The sequence below is a fragment of the Notothenia rossii genome (assembly GCF_949606895.1).
Source record: "Notothenia rossii genome assembly, chromosome: 6".
Lineage (NCBI taxonomy): Eukaryota > Metazoa > Chordata > Actinopteri > Perciformes > Nototheniidae > Notothenia > Notothenia rossii.
The window spans coordinates 29,210,695-29,234,875 of NC_136909.1; the positions used below are offsets into that span (position 1 = coordinate 29,210,695).

At 40.6% G+C, this 24,181-nt stretch overlaps 1 protein-coding gene across 1 annotated transcript in view; it reads right to left on the minus strand.

Moving 5' to 3' along the window:
* rtn4r (reticulon 4 receptor) overlaps positions 1 to 18,662 on the minus strand; it is a 45,504-nt gene extending 26,842 nt beyond the window's left edge. Inside the window, exon 1 of the mRNA XM_079689191.1 lies at positions 18,113 to 18,662. Within this exon, the coding sequence (XP_079545317.1) occupies positions 18,113 to 18,134 (22 nt within the window). The 5' untranslated portion in view covers positions 18,135 to 18,662. The remainder of the gene's footprint in view (positions 1 to 18,112) is intronic.
* Positions 18,663 to 24,181: the final 5,519 nt, after the last annotated feature.

Here is a 24,181-nt window from a genome sequence, read left to right on the forward strand (position 1 = left end):
ATATATATATTTGTTCCTAAACTGAATATCACAGCACAAAGCAGGGATAAGCAACAACAGCAGGAAAATCCACTTGTACTTTTAAATGTACTTTCAGGTCTGCTCGAAATAGTTTAATTCTCATTATGCACATACACAAAGGGGTGCATTTATCTGAGAAGCTTGCAGGATTGATGTTCACTGCAAACTGACCAGCTACATGTACACATTAATGGCAGCAGACTGGAGCCAATGTACGTGCTGAAAAAGACTCAGCTCAAAAGAGAACATCAATGGACTGTTGTCACCATAGCTAATGCCTTTATTCAAACTCCTGAATTTCCTGTTTTGTCAATAGGATCTTGCACACAGCGCCAACAATCTCTCCTCAAGACTAATATCCTACCAGGAGGAACTTATCTGATGGGACCTTACACTTAAATCGACATTTTGAGGATCAGGGATGGAGGCACCCGTTAGAGGTTAGTCCTTAAAAGAGCTTATAATTCTTGTGAGTGGTGAGACTAGACACACCAGAGCAGAGTCGATAAAGTATCTGCTCATCAGGACAGTGTGACAGCCTGAGAGATGAGACCACATCAATCATGTGGACACAATAGCCGCTCTGTGGCGCAGATAAAATAGTGAGCGCAGCCGATCGGCTCCTTAAAAGGCACCCAAGGAGCCAAGTGGAGACCTTCCCCATCTCTTATTTGGAGAGAGGTCAAGAATTCAATAGACCCTCAAGAACTTTAGGGTTTTTCACAGCTGGGTTGATTGAGAACCAAACCCTTTCTGGATCCCAAACGAGCCCATCATCAATCAATCACCTTAAACTCAAGTTGATTTTGCTCTCAAGTGATTGCGGTTCCCAAGATGCTCCCATACCTTAAAGGTCACCTATTGTGCAAAATCCACTTGTTCATGTATTTTATACATCAACACGTGTCCCCTCTGCGTAAAGAGATTCTGAAAGTTTCAGGAAAAAATATTCGCTCTCTTTTTGTCCTGATGCATTTATATAAAAACCTGTCTGAAAATGAGCTGATCAGATGTTGGCCACTTTAAGATGTCATAAAGTTTTTTTTGGTTGTGTAACCATTAGCCAATAACCAACCAAGGTAACATCCGCCACCTTATCACCTGAATCTCCTCCTAGAGCAGTTTTGTTTTTCACCAAATATCTCGCAGAGGGGCGTGGGGGTGGCACCTTATTTTCATCTAAAGTAACAGACACAGAATAAGCACTTTTGAAACCGGGCTGAAATAGAGGGGTGTGAGGCATGGCTACAATGCATACTTTTTTGGGTATTTCGAGCCAAACACTTCAGAGACATGTTTGGTAAAGAGTATAATATGGGACCTTTAAGGATATCAAATGTCAATTCATCCATGAATACAAAGGAAGATAAGACCAGTCCAAATGTAACTACTGTTTCCTCCTTGTCCCATCACATTTCTCCTTTAACAAACTTTGCAGGAATGCAGGATGGGATGCATGATGAACCCAGACCAGCTCTGGCATCAGGCTCCCCAGGGCACCTTCAGAGCAGACGAGGCACAGCAGAAGCAGCTGTTGCGCTCTGGCACCTGTTGACTGCGGATGTCACCCAAAATCTGAACACGTGTCTGTTAGCAACTTAGAGCCACACTGCCTTTATATTTCTAGGGATTCCTGTATTTAGTTTTGAGGCAGTGTTGGTGGTGTGAATGTATTTAGACATGGGTATCATGCTGACGTCTGACCTACTTTCTTTTTAAGAAATGTATTTTGACATTACAGTCTAACATTTTCACTGTTCCCTGCAGTAAGCGTTGCCATTTGGTATTTCGCAAAAGTCAAGTCAAATCTTTTCACAGTTCACATTTAGTTTAAAAATACCATTACATGTGTGTGCCGCCTTCTTTTCATCTTAACAGAAACCCTTAAGGGAACAACATGTTACTATGTAGAAGAATAACATCAGGTATTTATTAAATGTGACTTTTTCTTTCAGCAGCATTTCAGAAAGAGTGCCAGGGAAAGGTAAGTATTTTTTACTCAAACATCTTTCCAGATTCCACTCCACTAACAGTACTGTGAGTTTCTGTATGTGTGTTAGCTGTGCTGCATCTTAGATGCCATTGGCCCCTCCTTGTCATTACGTGCTGCCTTGTCCCGCCCACTGGAAGCGTTGAGGATCCCGATTGGCGCGGTACCCAGAACGAGCCCTCCTTCTTTTCCATTCATGTTATCAATCGATTAGTGCGGTACCCTCTAATCCTGGGACACACCTTCAGAGGGAGCCTAAGATGTGGATGATCGTAATTTGAGGCGCTGAATTTGTGTCAGACTCCATGTACCTTTAGTTCTTAAGCTTGTGGTCTTTCGTCTGTTGATGCTACATTTCGCTAATTTGTGGATTCTTCCCCATGTTAAAGGCAACTATTGTTAATACATAACTTGTTACAAGGTGTTTGTGTTGCATCCCTTTCCCAAATGAGCTGGGAGGTACCAAAATGGGGGATTTCATAAAACAAATTCCTTATTAATTTGACCAGAAAATAATGATCAATTCATTGATTTAGTCAATTATAGTTCATCGTTATTTTAGCCGTCTTACTTATTTTATCAGATATTGTTCATATCAGACCAGGTTTTACTCCCTCAATACATAGAAAAATCAATTGTAGATCAAAGCTGAATCAGGGAATGATAGTTCACATTTGTAATGATATTAACCCAAAGTTTGGCTAACATGCTATGTTTTACTTTCTTCCCTTCCTTATATGACTGTTCATGTACTGTGTGTCATCTTGATTTATTTTCCAATATCTTATGAATTAACTCGGTGACTGCAATGAAAAAGATTGATGGCTAAAACGGCATGAAATCAAAATGTCCCTTTGCAGTGTATCCAAACCTAATGACTAAGGCTTTGTATGGCCATATGGACCTTCAGAAATCAACCCTCATATCTCTTCCGCTGCCGAGAGAACGCCGCATCAGTCACTTTCATCTGTTTTCATCACCTCCCCTCAGACAGATAACCCATTTGAGCTCCTCCTCAGGTATTCACTGTGGTATAATATGTAACTAATGACACAAATACACTACAGACAACCCACCATTTATCTTCCCACTACCATCATTTCTTAAGTCAATTAGCCCAGTCAATATGCTGTGTCAGTTATTACCAGCAATATAGCATGGGTAAATGACTGACGCCTCTATCAGGTTGACACCATGCAAGGTAAAGGCACAGCATGGATACAGCCTAGGCTTTGTAATCCATGAGTGCTTCAGTTCAAGAAAGTTATATAAAAGCTGGAATATATAGTAGTATATATTATAAAAGTGAATTCTAAAGTTGAAGTTAAGACCCCTATGCAAAGTTGTGAAAGAGAGACAATAAACGAGAGGGCGGCATTAGTATGCATGCTCCCTCTCTCCTTCTCTGTCTTTCTCAGCTCCCAGGGTTCTCCACTGCAGGCTGATCTTCTTTGCCATCACCAGCTCTGCTACACCATCTTCCAAGACCCTTTATTCCCCATTTGATCTAAAACATGCTATGTCGCTGACAGCAGCACCGCATGGGGAAAGAGCAGCTGAAATCTGCTTTTAAAGGAGCAATTGTGACATTCAATCTCTAACATTTTTCTGCCAACTGGCTCCGCGGAGAAGGAAGAAGGATGTGTATGCCTGCCGAGGGGACACGGTAAAAATGTACTACAAGTTCTGCAATACAAAGAAGAAACTTTTAAAGAAATGCAAGGCTGTTAAAAATATATATATACGGAGCCGGGGTGACAGAGAGAGACACTATGTTTTGTTGTGAAGTGGCATTCGATCCTGAAAGTGCTATTTCTATTTCCTTGCTGATGTGAACAGCCTATAGGAACCCTGCAATGAACTATATGGACTTTATTTAAAACCCATATATGTTATTTGGAACCAGCTGCACTTGCCTTAATATTTTTTATTTTAAAACCACATTTTCAGGGAAGCATTTCATCGTAAGAAGCAGTAGGGATGTTTCTGTTCATGACAAAACAAAAACCAAACAAAAAGCACGTTCACCTTGCCCTGGTAAATATTGAAATGTAATGTAATTGGGTTTATTTCCTGATACCATCGCCAGACATCCAAATAGTAATTTATCTAAACAGTTAAAACAATACAGCTCTGAGTGTCCCGTTTAGCAAGAATCACACGTCATGCAGATCTAATCTTTTTCCATCTGAATGGAAATGAACCTGGCAGTTCTCTAATTGAATGATTGCACCTCCTACTTCTATGATTTCATTTTCTGTTCTTTAATAAGCAAGGATTTATAAAGTACGATTGGTTCTTTATATTTAGATAACTGGAACATGATTTGGTTTGTCGCAATACAATGTGTAGAGTACTACAGAGGATTCGTGGGAGATGGGGAAGTTAATGTGGGAGCTGCTTTCTCTCTTTTGGATCAATGTTTTCAACCTGCATGTCTTTTTTTCCCCCTTCCTTCTGTCCTTCCTTTGTGTGTCTGATATTTTAGGTTCATTTCAGTCACATTGCATTTTAATTTGGGCTGGCATCCTTGAAATGAAAGGAAGATAAAAGGGAATCTGGAGCTATGTTAATATCTCTTTGAAGATGGAGTCAATCTGGCAACAGAATGCCTAGCCCTTATTTTCCCTTCCCTTTCTCATCTTCCTGTTTTCAGCACAGTGGATAATAGATAGTGCAGACTCAGCTTAGCAACAGCTTACCTTAGGTGGGAGAACTCTTAAAGCCCTCTGCTTTCATCTTGCTCCGTGTGGCAGATACCAGGCTTTGTTTTGTCTTTTTAATCTACATCTGGACACTGAATATTTATCTATGTAATTTCTGCTCATACCTACATCCTTCCCTGCAGAGAAACAGACTGCTTGGATTTCCAAAGGTAAACACAGTAACAGAGGAAGTGTTTACATGTTTAGTGAAAGTACAGGGATACGGAGCAAAATGCACCTGAAGTAATACAATAAATATACTTGTAATGCATAATGACACATGTCATTGTGGTGCTACATGATTTGATTATTACAGATACATTTCATTCAGCTTATGTTTAAAGGAATAACAAAATAATGCATATACTGCAGATATATTCACCATTAGAATGACTGTTTGTTTATGAATTACCCAAACCATTTTACCTTTAATTCTTGAATAACACTTTGTTTTTCTCACAGAAAATACAAAAAAAGGTACAATGTGGTACAAAATTCAGTTAATCGGCAGACCATTTTATGCAAATTCTGATGATGTAACCTTTGATTATTCTCAGGAGTTGCTCTTGAGAATTGCTTCAAAGTAAGGCAACTTTCAGCAAATACTGCAACACAAAGGAGTGTCTATAAAGCAGCATTTGGTGTTATAATACCAGCTTTTTCATCTCTTTTTCACAACTAAGTCCTCTGATTTCCTCACCTTTCCCTTCATCAGGTTTTGTATTTATATCTGAAAATCCTCTTATCACCACTGTCATGTAGATAAAGCAGCTATATAAACTCGGGTGTATTGATGTTGATCAGATTTCTACTCATTTAATACTCATTTGCGAAACATTTAATGCCCATCTTTGTTTCATTACAGACATTACGTTCATTTTCCCAAGGATCCTCAAGGGAAGCTTATGGATTAAAAAGTGTGAAGTCTGAGAAGCAATCTGCCAGAGTTTTAACGACATCCATAACAGGAATCTGAACCCGTGTCTCCATCTTGTCTCGCCTAAGAGCAAGCTTGCATAAACCGCATGCTGCGCCTTTAATACCCGGTTAATTACTCTCCTCTTGACCTGCCAGTGAAATGAGCCCGGCTGCCACAGCCACCCATGTTTCTGTTATCTGTGCAAAAATGCATTAGTGTGTGCCCCTTTTAATGGCTTTAATTAGTTGTAAACGGAGCTGATTCACCAGTTAAGTGGACGAGGAGTCGATACTGTAATACAGTCCCAATATGCAAAGCTCTGACTATCTCATTGAGAAGGTGGTGCATGAGGGGATTGTTTTCACGGCAATGGCAGAAGGTATCAAATACTCCAGAACCATATCAGGCAGTACTCACTCACTGCTCTGATATGAAAAGGACATCATTAGAGTGCTGCTGTATTGACAGAGGAGTCCTCCTAGAGAAGCTGTTTCAATGTCAGTTACATAATGTAGAATACGTTTCCACTGGAGGAGATGAAAACGGCGCTTTATTATGACATCTTGTAAAAATTAAGTAAACATATCCGTGGAAAGACAAAGAGTATGGCTACGAAATTGGACAAAAAAACACACACGCAACAATAAGAGCACATTCTTTTCAGGGTTTTTTAAGAACTGAGCTAGACACAAAAACATCGTTATTTCAGCTTTAGTCAACAATGTTTACCCAATAAATGCTTCCCCATATAAAAACCCTGCGAGATCAATTGAGGCTACTTTGAGGAAGAGATACCTATACAGTCCATGTCAGTAAACCATCTCCTTTCATCCACTCATAAAGTTTCCAGTCTCCAGTCGCTCCATTTGCTGAGTAATGCTTCTCCCAGCCAGTGCTGAGGTGCAGTGCTCTCACACTGGAGGAAGCTAATGGCTGGTTATGGTTTCTAATGCATGATGCTTTGGCTTTTCAAATAACAGGTCTCTATTACGACTTTGTGTGCAGTTAGAACCCATTGACGGGAAACTCTGCCACAAGTGACCTCCTAGAATGTCTTACTCTATTTCTTAACTTCTCTAACAAAGCATTTTAATTGGAAAAGGTATACTCTTTATGAAATGCAGCAATAGATTACCAGGTCTTCAGTGACCGTTAAAACGATGATCCGTTAGGAAATACACTGACCTTTATATGAAGCTTTCATTTTTTTCATTTTCATTTCCATCTTTATTTTGAACAGATTTAAAAAAACAAATAAAATATAAAATATGTGAAAAACAGAATACCGTATTGTTAGAATACAGTATTTATCAATATTCATAATAATATTTATATATTCAACAAAAATATTCATAATAATAATAATAATAATAATAATAATAATAATAATAAATCATATGTGTCCGAAAGGGAGCAGGAGGAAGCAAATGCTTATTAATTCCCACCCCTTACTTACTGCTAATCAATGATTATCCTTTAAATCATTTCTGCAAGTTATTCCTACTCACATCTTTACATTTACAATCATTTCTCATCTTCAATCACCTCTCTTCATTACAGCTTACAGATTGTAATACTTAAAGACTACATGAAAAGCAGCAGATGTCAACTCTAATAGGCAGAATATAGGCAAACTATTAAAAAAAAAGATAACCAGTGTTTTCGGGAAAATGTACATAAAGCAAAGTCCTTAATAGACTAGGATTAACATTACAATAAATAAAGATAACCTTGAAATAACTGAAATATTCAAAAACATTTTTACAACAATGTAAAACATTCAAACCATGTTTTAATTGTCAACATCTCACTTCAGGAGAAGCAAATACTTCAGAGGCACATTTCCTCTGGAAAGGCATGTTGTACTTATTAATTTTTTTGAGAATCAAAAAGAAAATTCCTTTCAACCCCATTGTGTAAAAGTGGAGGCAGAAATTCCAACAGCAAATATCTCCTTGTTAAGACAGCGTGATGAATGCAGTCTTAGTCAGAATGTATTACTATACCTTGATTTTATATTTCATTAGCATTTACATTTACTGTATTTGAAGAACAATTTAAACAAATATATTTAAATTTGGATTTGTCTTTCTGTAGTTCTTGTTATCTGTTTGTTTTTGTAATAATTAATGTATAAGCCACCTTTTATGACCTTTCTATACTATCCATTTACATAATGTTAGGTTCATTGCTCAGTAGCTTATAGGATTTTAAAACTGGTTAAAAGGCTATATTTAGTACATAGGCTGAATCAGTAGCTTGTGTAATTCTGATGAAGAATGGCTTTTCATGTTAAACATGAGGATGTTTGCAGAAGACCACTAATGAATACAAATATTGCATTCGACTTAAGACAACAGTTATTTTCCTTTACTCTGGTGTTTCTTTATGTGAGTGTAAAGCCTGAAAATCAATGGTAATAACAATAAAAAAGTGTGTGATATATATTAGCCGTCTCAGAAACATATTTAATGCTACATTGGGCTGTTGACAGTAAATGTACTCCAGCACTTTGATTTATGTGTTTCCAGTATACAGCAGTTGAGTTCCTCGGTGTGAATTTAAACTGCTGATTCTGGCGAGTTCCGGGCCTAATTTCAGCATTGCAGAAGAGTAGGCAACAATAAACAAGAGGAAAACCAGGGGAGGCTCAGGTGTCTTTAACTTGGAGGTGAAGGTGTACCTACTTCATGGCTGTTTCACCAAAGTTAACCGTGGGAGATGTAGCATGTACAACTCCCAGCACCCGAAATACGGCCCACCTCCTAAAACCTTGTGTGAGTCAGCACGCAGCAGGGGGTTCTAACAGCCGGTGTGTGTGTGTGTGTGTTTGTTTGTGTGTGTGTGTGTGTGTGTGTGTGTGTGTGTGTGTGTGTGTGTGTGTGTGTGTGTGTGTGTGTGTGTGTGTGTGTGTGTGTGTGTGTGTGTGTGTGTGTGTGTGTGTGTGTGTGTGAGAGTGAGTGTGTGAGTGTGTGTGCATGTCGAGCTCATCCCGCTCAAGTGCGTGTGAGCTGAAAGGGAAAAGTGAAGGAAGAGTGTGCCCTCTCTCTAGTCTCATATTTCTCTGCGGTGTAATGTGCAGTCTATTCATGAGATGCCTTTTAAACGCATGGTGGGAATCGCTCGACAGTCAGGCACAAAACTCAATATGCTAATGCCTTCCAAGGGAGCGATGGAGGGGGAGAAAACATAACCTGTCAATTACCCACGGCAAAACCACTCAAAGATTTATTGAAAACCACCCAAAATGTCCACAAGACAAAAGAGCTTAAACATGCGATAGATCAAAACACCAGCCACCAGTTGTTTGACTAATTGCAAGTTTATGTCAGTAAAATTAACCTCCTCTGACTTAATGGCGTCAAGTTGAATTATATTTTGTCAATGCTGCATATGCCTAGTTGTATCTTCATCAAGTATACCTATCTCTGGCTTTGATTTATGCTAACAGAGAAAAAGCTGGATTTGTCAAAACTCATTATCCAAACAAGCTAGGCGGTTTTTGGACTTTTTTGACGACGGAAGAGACAAAAATAAAGCTCTTCCAGTAGTGGCACAGTTTTACCCCCTTGAGTGTTTGCTGGCTGTGGACCCAAGAAGGCACAGCGGGACCATCAGCATTGGTCTCAGATTATTTAGTTTCTCACACAGACATCATCAAGACCCCTCAGCGTAATTTGTTTACAGCTCAGAGATGGAGTGTTGGCGCTTTTCCCTCACTGGAATAATTGCTGTGATGATAGGCTTTGCTAGAACATGGACATGCATGTGAAAACAAGCAAAGTTCCTGATTAGAGGTTTTGCAAACAGAGCCAAGCTGACAAGCCTCGACAGCGACATATCTCCAGAACAATCTTGTGCTGCTCCTCAGAACTATTCTTCCTTTGTGCCTCTCCTTATCCCGATTGTCAAAGGGATTCCATGGAAGTTTTCTTTACGCAGGACTCCCATCAATACTAATGCGCTGAGTGTCATGTCAAAATGCTGCACTGCAGGATCCAAACTGATAACACACGAAGAAGACAAAAGCATCTATATTTGATGTTCCTAAAAGCCTATGCATCTATATTTATATTGGGAAAACGTTGCGATTCTATCCAGCCTTATTTAAATGAAGACAAAACACAGGAAGCTATCAGAAATCTCATTGCTACAATATGGATGAAGAGAGGGAGATCCTTATACACTACCAAATGTATACTTTACAGGGAAAATACAAGGACATAGATTTTAAAACATTTATACATGGTGCAGAAAAACAGCAGCAAGTAGCACAAAAGTCAAAGTTTAAGAAAAGAAAAAAAGGCTAGGACTAGGGGGAATGATAGGAATCAGCTCTCCACTAACACGACAGACTGTATAGATAATGACCTCAGCCCTGAAAGTCATTTGATGGTGTTCTCGTTCCCTGGACTTAAACCCATGGACGACATATGGTCCTGTAGTCCACACGAACCTCATCAGTGGTGGAAAATCCATGTCCGCTCTCCCCTGCCAGCCTCTAGTTACACACTGAATCCCCATCCCTATATCTTCGCCCCTGAGCCCAGCATATTACAGATATCATTATAATGGACGTCCTGGCAGTCTAGCAGCGGTCACATTTAATTTGCCGTGGCCTGATATCTACACAAGATAATCAGCATTTACACCTGAGAGTGAAGACAGAAAGATGAGCGACGGTGGGTGGAGAATGACCAACACAGTTACGGCCCATCCACACTAAAGCTTCAGAAAAAGCTTGCCGGCGGGCGTGTCTGAAGCTCGACCAACAACCAATCACATGAATCTCCCGCCCCTGACACACAAGCAGCGGTTTGATTGGCTAGAGCTTGTACTGGCATATGATTTGATTGGCTGACGCTTCCACCGAAAGCTTCAGAAGCTTCAAAAGTTGAACATTGCTCAACTTTTGCAGCCTGAAACGCCAGGAAAGCTCCGCTCTGCTACCCACAATTCAGTTCGGCGAAAAGCAAGGCAACGCGACGTCACCCCGTTCAAAGTGAATGGGCAGACGCGTTGGAAACCGTTTTTGAAGCTGTCGAAGCTGTAGTGTGGACGGGCCGCGAGAGAGGTGAGAGTGAAGGAAAGATTCAGGAGGAATACACTGTCGGCACACAATCCGCTGGGACAATAGCACAGTAACGATGAGGCTCACTTGTCAGATTTGCATTCTAATAAGAATGACTTACTTTGGGCCCCTGAGATGACAGAGAGCAAAACCTGAATCAAACGAGCATCCCTGAACACAGATGTTACATCTTAGCTCAGAGGGAGTTACCTTACCTTCATATTGTATTTTGCTTTGCGAGGGCAGCCCTGTCCAATTACAGCCAGACAAACAATATTGTTGTGAAGGTTATAGGGTTATTGTAGCAGACGAGTGGGATCTTCATTGATTCCACTTTCCTACTTGTGAGTGCTCGAAAACTCTTGCTTTATTCCTACAGCAGCAGCAGGATTATGCATTTTCCTGCTCGACAAATCCTTTTACTCCCACCTGCCATTGAGGACATTGATTTGTGTATGAAAGAAAGTTACATCCGCCACCTAAAATTGTGGAATTACAGTATAAAGCCGCCAGAAAAGGTATATATGATATATGTTTAGCACATACGGAATGAGCTTTCACATCTATAACAGATCAATTTCCCCTGAGCCCGAGGAGTGACGACCTATTTCCTTTGAAGGGCTGCCCATACATATTTCAGCTCTCAAGCTCAGAGGGACACATTAGTGCTGTGAATGTATTGCAATGTGACTCCATGCAAGCACAATATGTTGCTGAGTTTCTGAAAGGCTTTGTTCTACTTCAATTTCAAATGGAAGTAGCCTTTGGCACAATGTTAAATCCAGCTTTTTAACTATCTACAGTATCTTACTATCTATTTATATCTATCTATATATATATCCATCAATCCAAGCATCTATCTATCTATATATCTATCTATATATATGTCTTTCTATTTTCACAACCTTAAACCCCTATTGTATATTTGTAATGGATAGAAAACAGCCATCTAAATTTGTCATTTTGAATAACATTTTGTGACAAACTATACAGTTATTTTGATCTTATCATCACATATTTGAGATTTTATGACTTTAATGGCTGTGCTGCTTTTTCTGTCACAACAATACAAAATAAGTGTCATTCTTGTACCTGGTAAAAAGCAGTTTTTTTGTAACATTAAGTAATTTATAATCATCATAATAACTAATTGGTGGTGATGGAGCCCGCTATTCCAATGCCAGGAAGTGAATCCCTCATGTTTACCTTTTGTTGTTGTCACTTTTTAAGTAACCCAGTTGTACTTGGTGAGAGATTTGCTCAAATTATTCTACCTGCCCTAGATCCCGTCTGCTTTTCAGGAACAGTGAGAATCAGTCAGTCACAAGAGGTATAATTGTTGGTAGGTTGTTTTTATTAATTTATTGTAATTATACTTTTATATAATGTTCAGGCGTATTATCTGGTGTTGGAAGGGACATTTGCACTTTTAATAGTTTAATAAGATACTCTAACAAAAAGTTTTCTAATAATAAATGTTTCATTATTTGCAATTAAGGCTAGGCAACTTTATCTACATAACACATCTCATAGCGTGGGTAAATTCAAATTGGTATCTAGCCTGTCTGTCTCTGTGTGCCGCCCTCTCTGTCATTAAGAGTGCTCCGTGATCTCAAGGTGCTTTTTTCTTTCACCCCACGCTGTAGAACTACCTTTGAAAGCTTGCTAAAATATGCAGTCTGTGGATTCAGCATACAGTATTTGTCCTTCACATTAAAAACACCTATATATGCAGCTATTTATGCAACTCACTGAGTTCTTCTGAAGTAGTCTTTTAGAACTTTGCCTTGAATCAGGATAAATAACGAGAAGAAAAGGATCCAACAATACAAACAGGAGAGAAAGGTGACCCCCCCCCCCCCTTGGCTTAAGCTCCTCCATGAGGCGGTACCATGGATTAAATAAGATGCAGCATCAAAACAGAAACTCCCATCTGTCGGGTTTGCATATTAATCACAACAACAGGCACACTGGCAAAGTATGATCATAAGGATTGCTAGGGAGTCCAATTCACGTCACTGATGCTAATGAGTTCAGCAGGGCTAAAAATACCATAGAATATTTATATATATCCACGGGGGTAAAAAGTGGTTCTTCTTCGGGATATCCTGCCTTAAAATATTTAGTTTACATTTGACAGTCCTGTTGTTGCTTGGACTAGACTTCAGATTTGATCATTCATATGTTGGCAAGATGTTGCTAATTATTTAAAAATGTCCTCCGTGTTTACTGAAGCTAAGTGGGACCTGCCTCTTTGCTTTCATCAAGCTCTCTGCTGTAGATCTATGAGAACGTGTTTTTCTATCTCATGCTGTATCTGTCACGTTTTGACAGATACAGCAAGAGACTGCCTGCTTTTTTTGTATTCACTATGTTGTTTGAGTCTGTAGTTGTCCATCTATCGTTCTATCTACGTGTGTTGGTCGATCGTTTGTACTAATAACCCTGTGATTAATGCACTTGTGCTCGCATCTCAGATCAGCCAGGCACTTTATCAATCTGAGTGGCACTGCTGCCCGCAAAAAGAAGCGCAGAGCAGGTCTGACTTATAAGGCTGACAACGACTCCATTCATGCGTCTAATTTAAGAGCGGCTTCTGCTCTGTCTAATTAACAATTTACTAGGCCATCAGTCAGCCTCCCCATTGTGGTATAATCAGCGTCACAGACGTGCAGGGCGGCTCGGTGGCAGTCGGTGCACAAGTTCACATCTGCAATAGGATTAGAACAACCATGCAACTTTCATGGATACACAGACAGAAAAGTAGGCACGGCGAGTTCCAAGGACGCAGCGAGGACTGCGAAACCTCTGATTGAAAGATGACACTGTGCGCTGGAGTGAGATAGCAAAGTGTTCGACAAATTAGCCAGCTCTGTGCACGATAGGAGCTGCAGCTGTAAAATGTTATTGCCGTGATAAAGGAATCAACAGATGCCTATTTGCTCTCAGGGGGGAGGCTTTCGTGTTGTTTGCCGATCAGCATGTATCACGACTATAGTGTGTGAACGCATGATGCAACTGCATATTGTGGGTACACTCGTGTTTTATTTAAGGGTTAGGCTTAGGCACATGGAGGGGGGTTGTCATGCGATGGCACCTTTAAAGGATTATGATACAGTTTCAGAGTGGATTTTTGTAAAAAGACTAATAAATCCCCCATTAAAGCTCCACCCTTAAATTGCATAACGATAAATCTTCAGGTCCTCCTTCTCCCCCCACACCCTCCTCGAGACAAGAACACTTGTTTTTATTTTTATTTAAGGAGAGAAGTGAAGGGAGCTGGAGGCTAGCATCTACAATTCTCTGCTCATTGTCTTTCTGATTATTCTGACTGTAGAATAATAACCCACGGAGAGGATTAAGGACTGGTAATCTGGGGGAATAGTGTATTGCATTTCGACAGCTTCTGTATTATATCGCCCCTTAGCTTCCTCTGTATAAACAAATAGAATTATATTCGTTTATCCACTTAGTTCCTCTGTCTTGCTGATTAGCAGTGAAGGGCTGGGAGGCTGGGATAACCTCGAGCGGATGGTTCCAAGGATATCTGAGGCCAGCATGCTTGTGTGTGTATCAGAAGGGAATCTGTGTGTGTGTGTGTGTGTGTGTGTGTGTGTGTGTGTGTGTGTGTGTGTGTGTGTGTGTGTGTGTGTGTGCATGTACTTTAAAAACAAATGCAGTACTTCTTGAAGGGCGCGGCCAATTAAAAGACGCCCCTGAAGGAGCGTGCTCATCAGGATGCAGTGAACTAGCAGATCCACTCAGATGTCACTGTTACATTAAGCATAAATACCACCAAGGCTATATGTAGCACAACATATTGACTTCTTCATTTTTCTTTATTTATAAAGGAATCCAAAAAAAAAATTCTATGAATAATGTGTTGCACAATCTTTAATCTTTACTTGACTGATTATGCGAAAATAGTTCATTTGAAATCAACATCAAAATATTGGAAATAGTAATACAATATTATAATACAATCTGGCAATGTTAAACCAAATAATATAATAAGATGTGTAGAATGAGTCACAAGACAGTAATGCATTTATATTATTGTCAATGACATACATCATTATGTTTGAAGTAGGCCTACCTTGAATGATGACATATAAACAGAAGGTCCTATTTTAGTTCAAAATCACATTTTTGATTAACATCTCTGATATATTGGAGGGATTTTTTTTTTTTTCTGCTTGAGTGGATGATACGTTTTAGATACCTTTGTTGCCAACTTGGGTGAGCAGGTACATCACAGATGGAAATGTTTGACTTGTGAGAGAAACAAAGATAGTCTTGTGGAACGAAGACAAACAAAATGTTGTGCAGATAAGACAAAGACAAGAGGAACAATGGCTGGATGTCTGCATTGGACTGCATCTGAGCCAGTTACCCTGCAAGTACCTTCTGTATTTACCCTCATTGTCTACTGGATCCATTGTCAACCAAGAAAAACAATGCATGTGCAATACACAACTGGATTACAAAGCCAAACTCCTTTTTACTCCCAAAGTGTAATTTGACATGGCTGTGTTGACCCTACTGACCCCCAAAAATGTGTCCCAAAAAACCTGTGAACTATATTGACACCTATTGGTTATTTTAAGGAATTGCAACAACATTATCAGTAGTTATTATCTCCTCTTCTTGGAGATGCTCAGGTCTTTTGAACAGGTAATGAGGCTTATTTGTCTTCATAACTGAAAGGTCTGGCTCATAGGACCCACTCCAATTGTTAAAGACTTTGAAAAAGGTGAATAAATGAGACCATGGAGACTGGGAGGGTCTTGAAGTTTAGGCTTGGAAGCTAGAAATGAAAGCCAGACATCTCAGCACCTGGAAGAGTAATCAATAAGTCACTTCTATTGATCAACGACCTTTCCAGCTTCAGATATATTATTGTCATTTTGCACAACCAGGAGTTACAAATCCCTCATATTTCACCTGGAAAAGAAGGAGCTGTGCTTTTATTGGTGCTGTTTGCCAATTAAGAGTACAAAAAAAACATTCCTCATTGATGGGAGTGAATGCTGCAGAAATGCTGCACTGCTAATTCATCCATGCAGGTTAAAGACTGACAGTGAGGTAAGACAATGTAACTGGAAAACAAATGGTGGCACATAAGCGGCAGACATGATAAGTCTCACAGCCTTCACACTTCTTAATTTCATATGCAGCTTTCTTTTCTTGTTGTCTTTCTCTCTCTTTCTCGCCTCACACCTCCCCATACACTCATAGAACGCTACACCCACACACACACATTATCCCTCCCAGCACTCCCTCTGTGTTCATACACACCCAACACAAAGATGGATCAATTTCACATTCACTTTCAAGATGCGGCGTCTTATTGTCAGTGTATGGTACAATGTCTGATCCCACCTAATGCTGCTATGTAAATCACCCATTGTCATTACTTTTTCTTTCTTTGCGTACCATCTTCTTCTTTGTGCGTTCTAAACAATTATCTTGCAACCCCAGATGCTGCATCTTGTGGCCTATTTTTTAAAATAGGGCAAACTCGTTGGCAAGGCACCGCCAAAACAACAACAAAAGTTAACTAATTGAAGTAAAACAACAACAAAAAACTCATTGTGTAGCAGTTTGAACTCCTGAAAAGAAAATCTTTCTGTTCCATCTTAATGGTTTTTATCCATTCATTTAGGCTTTATTGGCTTTGCTTGGCAGTCAGTGAGTTGCAATGGCAACCCCGAGCAACAGCTTTCCCACGGAGCCATTTGATCATATGCTGACTGGGTGAAAAACAGTGTAAATTAAAGTCCCTACTCACTCTGACACCTTCAACACAAGACATGACAGGCCATATGTGCTCTGCTAAATCAGTGGAGAGATGGATACCAATTATAATTGCAGCAGAGGAAAGAAATAATCAGACACAGGTGTGTTTCAGAAGCCTGGTGCTAAATCACACCAGCAGTCGGATGATGAAAACCCGCCTGAAGGATCTGAGGGAACCACAGCCATTCTGTGCCAATGAAGGGGTGTGCATTTGAATTTGCATCACCCTGTGACATATCAAAGGGAATGCACAAGTAGACATGCCTCTTTGATTTTGATAGTTGTGAAATGCAAAGTTACTCTGTAGGCCCACATAATCTGCGGCTTTCTTCCCATAATCCTGCAGTTTTATCTAAATAATGAACAACGTGAGGAAGAGTGTACAGCATGTTGCATAAGCACCCAGTAGGCTGTGTGTGTGTGTGTGTGTGTGTGTGTGTGTGTGTGTGTGTGTGTGTGTGTGAGAGAGTGAGTGAGTGAGTGAGTGAGTGAGTGAGTGAGTGAGTGAGTGAGTGAGTGAGTGAGTGAGTGAGTGAGTGAGTGAGTGAGTGAGTGAGTGAGTGAGAGAGAGAGAGAGAGAATCTGTGTGTGCAAGGGTGGGGCAGGGTGGAGATAAGGGGTTTCCACAAGCTCTGGATGGAACAAATTGGATGTTGCATTCATGCACTTATCTCATCCTGGTGTTGCCTATCAAACACGCCATGCCAGTGTGAGTCTCTATGCACTGCATTAAACGTATTTACACAACACAGGCACAATCAAGCGTGCAGAAACACACACACTGACATGCCAGGTGCTTCCCCCTTCACGCCCCTCCTCCCACCTATGCGCGCAAACACAAACACACAGCCCACGGCATTCTCCTGCCAAAATGAAATTCTTAGCCATTTCCGGCGGGAATGGAGGAGCATCTCTGTCCTCATTAGAATAGCTCATGTCAGTGTACGCTACAAGGTCGATTTTTCTCTCTTTCTTTGCGGCACCCTGAGTGGGACGATGCCTCAAACACAGCAATTATAAGCCAAGGAGCTGGAGAGTTAAAGCGGCATTATTGGGCCGCCAAGCGGACCATCTGCAGACTTGATCAAAAAAACTCAGCCCACAGCGTCCAGACGGGCTGATCGGATGCCTGGGTTAAGTTGCGATATCATGCAGAGCATATTGACCAGCACAAACCCCACACGGCCTGTCACGCGCACAAGCTCGCACACTGATACACGCACAAGAAAGAAAGAAAGAAGCACAAAATCAGCTCTGAATTATGACTCAATTAAGAGCAACTGATTCAAGGTCGTTTACAGCCGCACTATCCATAACTGATATTGACTCTGTTTTCTCTAGTGCGCACCAAAAGAGGATAATGTGTTACTGTGCAGATTAGAGGTGTCTCGGCCCAGATTATCCGTCATGTACCAGTTTACCAAACCCCGGAGGAGCAAGCAGAGTAAACTCCAATTAGGACATCTGATGTATCTTTGGTTGCTCTCCACAGAGCGGTACCACTGCTGCCCGATGTGGATTTTGTCATTGCGCAGTAACCAAGAATCCTCCGGTCTGCTTTATCTGAAAACTTTAAAGAGATTTCCTATTGTTTAAAGCGTACTCACCATTAATAATAACGGTCTTCATGATTTAGATTGGGGTGAAATTCAGATGCTGTATAAATCCAAGTCGAATGAATCCCAGCGTGTTCGGACACAGATAGGATATCCGCTGTTTATTGCAATGTATGGCTAATTGCAAATCCAGTGCACGGTGGGAGGCGGACAGCCTAGAGCACCCCTGCACCTTCAAACTTTAGCCGTAGGTGTTCCCGAGTGGGGAGCCACGTCTCCGGCTGCACCCGAGCTCAGTCATTTGGACGAGGGATTGAAAAATAGTCAGCAATAAACATCCAAATTGGGATCAGTAGACTCGACACACCAGTCGACACCTCCCCAAAAATAGGACGCGCCAACAGCTCCGGAGGTGAGCGCAATGTGTTAACGCAGAAGTGGAGACTTAACGGCACAGGCGTAAAATCAGTATCGGATCCATGTTTGGAAACAGCAGCACATATCCACTTTGCACCGCTGTATATTTTCCAGGAACACGGAGAAAAAGTGTGGTGGTTGCGCACGGATGTCGGCCGCACTGCTGAGCATCAGAGTGCGTTTACCACGACGGGGAGGAGTAGAGGGAGGGCGGGGCAGCGAGGTGCGTTTGGCGGAAAGAGGGAGAAAAGGGGACTGAGAGATTTTAGAGATGAATTTTTCATGGGAATGCATCACGCTGCAAAAAAACATCTACTTAGATTTGGATTTATTGAACTTTGTGTGTTTTTATTCCTGCTTTAACTAACACAAACTTAATAATCCTGACATTTCCCTGTGTGTGATTTTAATTTTTGCTGTTGTAATTTATTTTCTTCTGTTTGCTATTGTAGTAAAGTTTTTTTTTATTGCATGTTGCTACAGCTCTTTGGCTCGACCAGAAATCGTTTTTAAAATGTGTTGTATAAATAAAACTTGATTTGATTTGAATAATAGATAACGTACACAAACAGACATTTACTGGAAATATGAGTTGTTTTACATAACCGATGTAGGCTACTTCAAGAGTGAATCCGAGACTTAATGGACGATTCAGACTGTCATTTTTTGCAGTGCAGGGCTGCTCTATAATGAATGTTTTATGTGCAGAGGGTGGGTAGGAAGGTGACGTGAGGCGAATCTATTTGGATCGGACACGTCCAGGCACGCACATGCATACGAAAACAGGAACCACAAGACAGAAGAGAGCCTGGTCTGCTGGTGGGACCCACAATCCCTTCTGGGAATTGGATAATTTGGCCTTTCTGGTGTTGGGGTTGGAGTTGCCATCACTACCTGGGACTGTTGGGGAAATCTTCTCCTTTTTAGATTTAGATTTGAAGATAATATAACATTATAGAATCATCTACCACAAACACAAAAATGGCGATATTACAGCAGCAAATAGGGGACCGTTTAACAAAAAGAGGATTACAAGATACAAATAATAAAAACTAAATAGAATTCAGACCAATTCTGAAATATTATTTTTGATTAAATGTTTTCAATTTATGACATTCAATTATATACTTTTGCACATTATTCAATTATTATTATGATTATATACAATCTTATCTTACATCTTATCTTCAATTCAAGCAGAATTTTTTCTTCCTGCCTTTTCCTCTCTATATATTGAAAGTCAAAGTGCCTGGAAGCATAGCATGTCTTTGCAGAGAATCCCACATTAAACATTCAGTTTCCACGCATTGTATGGTTTCTTTTACAAAGTGATTAGACCATTGAGCAGCAGGCACGCTGTGGCAATGCTGATTGGACCATAGACCAGTTCACAATCGCTCTAGTCAGCAGCTTTGCTTGGTTTTCTGAAGCCCAGGAGAATTGGATTCACAGCAGCAGTGCTATTATCTTTAGGTACCACACGCCCCCTACCGGCAAACATAAAAATAGACCTTCAGCACCACAGACGGCAGCTTCTTCTGTGGATGATGAGTCCCTGCTCGGCCTATCAGACGGCAATGACTCATACTGTCTATTTGTTTGTACGACAGGGGAAAGGAACTATTGAATTCACCGTGGAGACACTGTTGTTTATATTAGTTTTTTCCCTATAAGGGAATGTGGAATATACCCACCTGCTGGTATAAGGAAATGTGGGGAAACCATCCACATTTGAAACTCAATCTATATCCTAGAATTGCATATTTTGGAATTGTGACAGACAATACTAAGTTGTTTGTATTAGGATGTGCACTTGCACACTATTAAATAAGTGTGTTTATCATATATTATATGTAGACTGAGACAGTTAAAAGCAAACAGATTACAATAGGGAGCTGGTGAATGGAAACCGCAGCCAGGTGGGTGGTGTAGTGGAGTAAAATGGGTGTATATACAGGCTAATCCCAGGCTTACAATTACCAATATTGAATCACATCAGAATATGTCAGTGAGCCACTCGTCTGTTATTTGCTCAAAGTGGAGACCGGCAGCGACAGATGGCCAGTAGAGACCCAGTCCAAAGCCGCCACAGCGACCTGCTGAGATCGAGGTCACCCCGCGAGAATAGGAAATGCTGTCACCTTTCACGGTCGTCTGTCTTCCCTACTTTATCTGAATGCATCCGTGCGGGCAAACACATGTGCGTGTGCATAATCCTGTCATGCATTTGTATGCTGTGTGCAGCCTGCCTCCTACACAAAACGACCAAATAGGTTCAGTGTTTCTCACAGAATTTGATTCTATTTATGGGGGCACCGCACCGCACCCCCCCAACGTTCTTGTTGCTCTGTGTTGCGTTGTTAATGAGTGAAACACACCGGAGTTGAGGATCTGTGGGGTTTATTCTCCCAAAAATATAATTTACAATTTAGGCATTTAGCAGACGCCTTATTCCAAAGCGATTTACAATGACCAATCACAGGGACATTCTCCCTGGATTAACCGAGGGCTAAGTACCTTGCTCAAGGGCACACTAGTAGTGGTGTTCCAGGCAGGATTTTAACTCGCAACCTTCTGATCATCAGCCCACCTTAGACCACAAAAAAAAATTGTGGCGGCCCGCCACAAATAAATCAATGTATGGGAAACATTTGATTGTTCAGCAGTTTATTACGACCCATAGTCACGTTTTAAAGTGTAGCACCTCTAATGTAAGAAACAACATGCTCCAGTTTATTGCAAACGCTCCGGAGGGTAGTTTATTCAAAAATAACCCTCTCTGGAAAATCCTAAATTCTAGGATAGTTTAAAAGGATTTTTGATTAGATTTCTAGCGAGAAGTGTATATTGTACTTTTACGCAGTGGATGTGTAGTTTGATAGATATTACGAAGATGATTTGAGGTCTCGCCAGGAGAATCCTCACAAAACAGTATTTCCAGTCTTGAAGTTTTATAATAAAACCGGAAGTATTCCCCACACTGTCAAATGATTACACAGTGATATCTGCATTACTCATCCTCCAAAAAACATCAGTTTATCCTTGTTAATTACACAATATTGATTGGTTTAAATTGTGTACAATGCTTTTGTGTTTTTAACCTTCGATTCGGAGAAACAAATAGTTTTTTCGGAGTTTAGACACTACAGAGTTTCCGAAGACACTACACTACCCAGAATCCTCAGCTATTGTTTGCGACTACAACATCCGCTTTCTTTTACAAACCCTGTGATTAGTAAGGGTATATGCAGGAATCCTGAAGTCAAATGTAATATCTTTTAAGACCTTTTTTAAGACCCTTTCCACACATTTTAAGACCTCATCGCAACTTTGAGTTCTAGACGGTTACATTGGCAACACACTTTACCTCACATTGACTATACACACTACAGTATTGATTGTAAGATAGCAAAACTAAACAGCTTGTGATAACTCCTTATCATAATTCAGATGAATTGTGTGACCAACCCAATGCAAGGTTTATTAGAAAAAGAAACCATTAGCAAGTATTTTATTTAGGCATTGTTCCCAAGAGATACAACAGACAGACTACTGAAGCCTCCTCTCCACATGAACTTCAACCTCTCTGTCATGGTCAGGTTTAATGCAGTACGCTGCTTTTTTGCTTCTGTAGACACACTTTGTGCTCTTTCATTCCTGTAAAACTCCTCAGAAACCAGTATTTGACCGATTAAAAAAACATTTGACAAAACTTTGAACTATGAAATATACTGTATTAAACTTTGGTGAGCTTCAGTGGGGTAATGCCATATAGGAGCTCCCTCACAAATACCCAGGGTTTAAATTGGGCTGGGGGTGTCCGGCCCAATTTATATGTTAAGACTTTTCTAGTTCTTAATATAGACTATATTTAGGGTTGATATGTGTTGACTTTACTTTAAAATAGCAGATCTCTGCCCGGATATAGTTTTTTTGGCTAAGTGAACGTGTGTCTCTTCCTTGGAGGAGCAGCATCGCCCGGACTCCGCTGCTGCTCTGTGGCTCCTCCGTGCAGAGAGTCTGCACTGCAGCGGTGTGTCAGTAATGTGCAGTCAGGGGAGGCACGGATTGGCCATCGGGAGACTTAAACGTCGCGACTTTCTGGCTAGCACTTAGCATGTGGGACCGGACAGCTTTGATACCCATCAGTGGCGCCCCAACACACTCTTTAAACTTAAAACTGTGTTGTCTCATTCTATATCTTGTGAGAAAATGATATAAATTTACATTAAAAATTCGACATACTCTTCCTGAGGAAGATATGAATAATCAACAGATTTAAACGGAATCTCCAACATTTTCATGTAGAAGATAAAATTGTGATTATACAAATTACATTTATTGAAATTTGAACCAGAAGATGAAGTCTCAAAGAAAGTTTTAAATGAAAGGACATAAAACAAAAAGGTGGATAATAATGAAATCTATCAAAAAGGTGGATAATAATGAAATCTATTAAATGTATATGTAAAGACATTTGGTCAAATGAAATGACACTGAGCCAGTGATAACAGCAACGCCAGCGTGGATGAAGCAGGTGCAGGTCTTTCTTCATGCCCCCCCTCCGTGCTGTCCCCTCAGAGGAAGTGGGAAAACGGGATAAGACCTCTGGACACCACGCTGTCTCAATGATCCACTCTGTTAACATGAGAGGAAAATAAATGTTTTAGGAAATGAAAAATATGAAGTTAACAAATAAAACACAGCTCAGGGACATTCATGGGCGGTAGGTTTTCCTACAAAGTTAACTCAGCCTCCATTGATTTTCACATCAAATTAGCGTGTTAATATGAATAAAATAAGCTATGATGGCTTATACTTGCATATCTCATGAAAGCCTGTTGGTAGAGTCAGGCACACGAGTCCGTTTGAGTGTATGCGCTGGTGTCTGAACGCTCACTCACTGCTAGCTATGTAGCTAACTGTTAGGCTACGCTTGCATTGTTATGGATCTAAAGGTAGCAAAAGCTAACTTTCATAGCACAGCTTTACTTCTCACTTAACACAATAAAGAAACAGACCATATACTGTAGTACAGCACAAACAACACAAATGATCAATACTTACATACATTTTCACTTGTAGTATTATAATAATTGAAATGCTGGTTCTTCTGGGGGTCTTCTGTCCACGCTCAGCTACTAGCAGTGTTGGGGATAACGCCATACTGTAACGCAACTAGTTACCTATTCCCATTAAGTAAAGCCGTTATAGTTACTGTGATTTAAATGGGTGCGTTACTGCCTTACGTTACATTATGTGATGGAACTGAACCGAATCTCCCTGCCGATGTAATTTACAGGCAAATACAGTGATGTCCTCTCACAGTACCATGGAAAAGTGAAAGTGACCAGAGAGGAGTGATGATTGGTTAACGCGGGGTAACATTTCAGGGTAAGCCAATCGGAGATAGAGTTGGGCGGGTCTTGCCTTATGGGGAAAATACACACACACATGAACACTTGCTAATGCTAACACACACACACACACACACACACACACACACACACACACACACACACACACACACACACACACACACACACACACACACACACACACACACACACACACACACACACACACACACACACACACACACACACACACACACACACACACACACACACACACACACACACACACACACACACACACACACACACACACACACACACACAAGTATCAGCGAGAGCAGCAGCG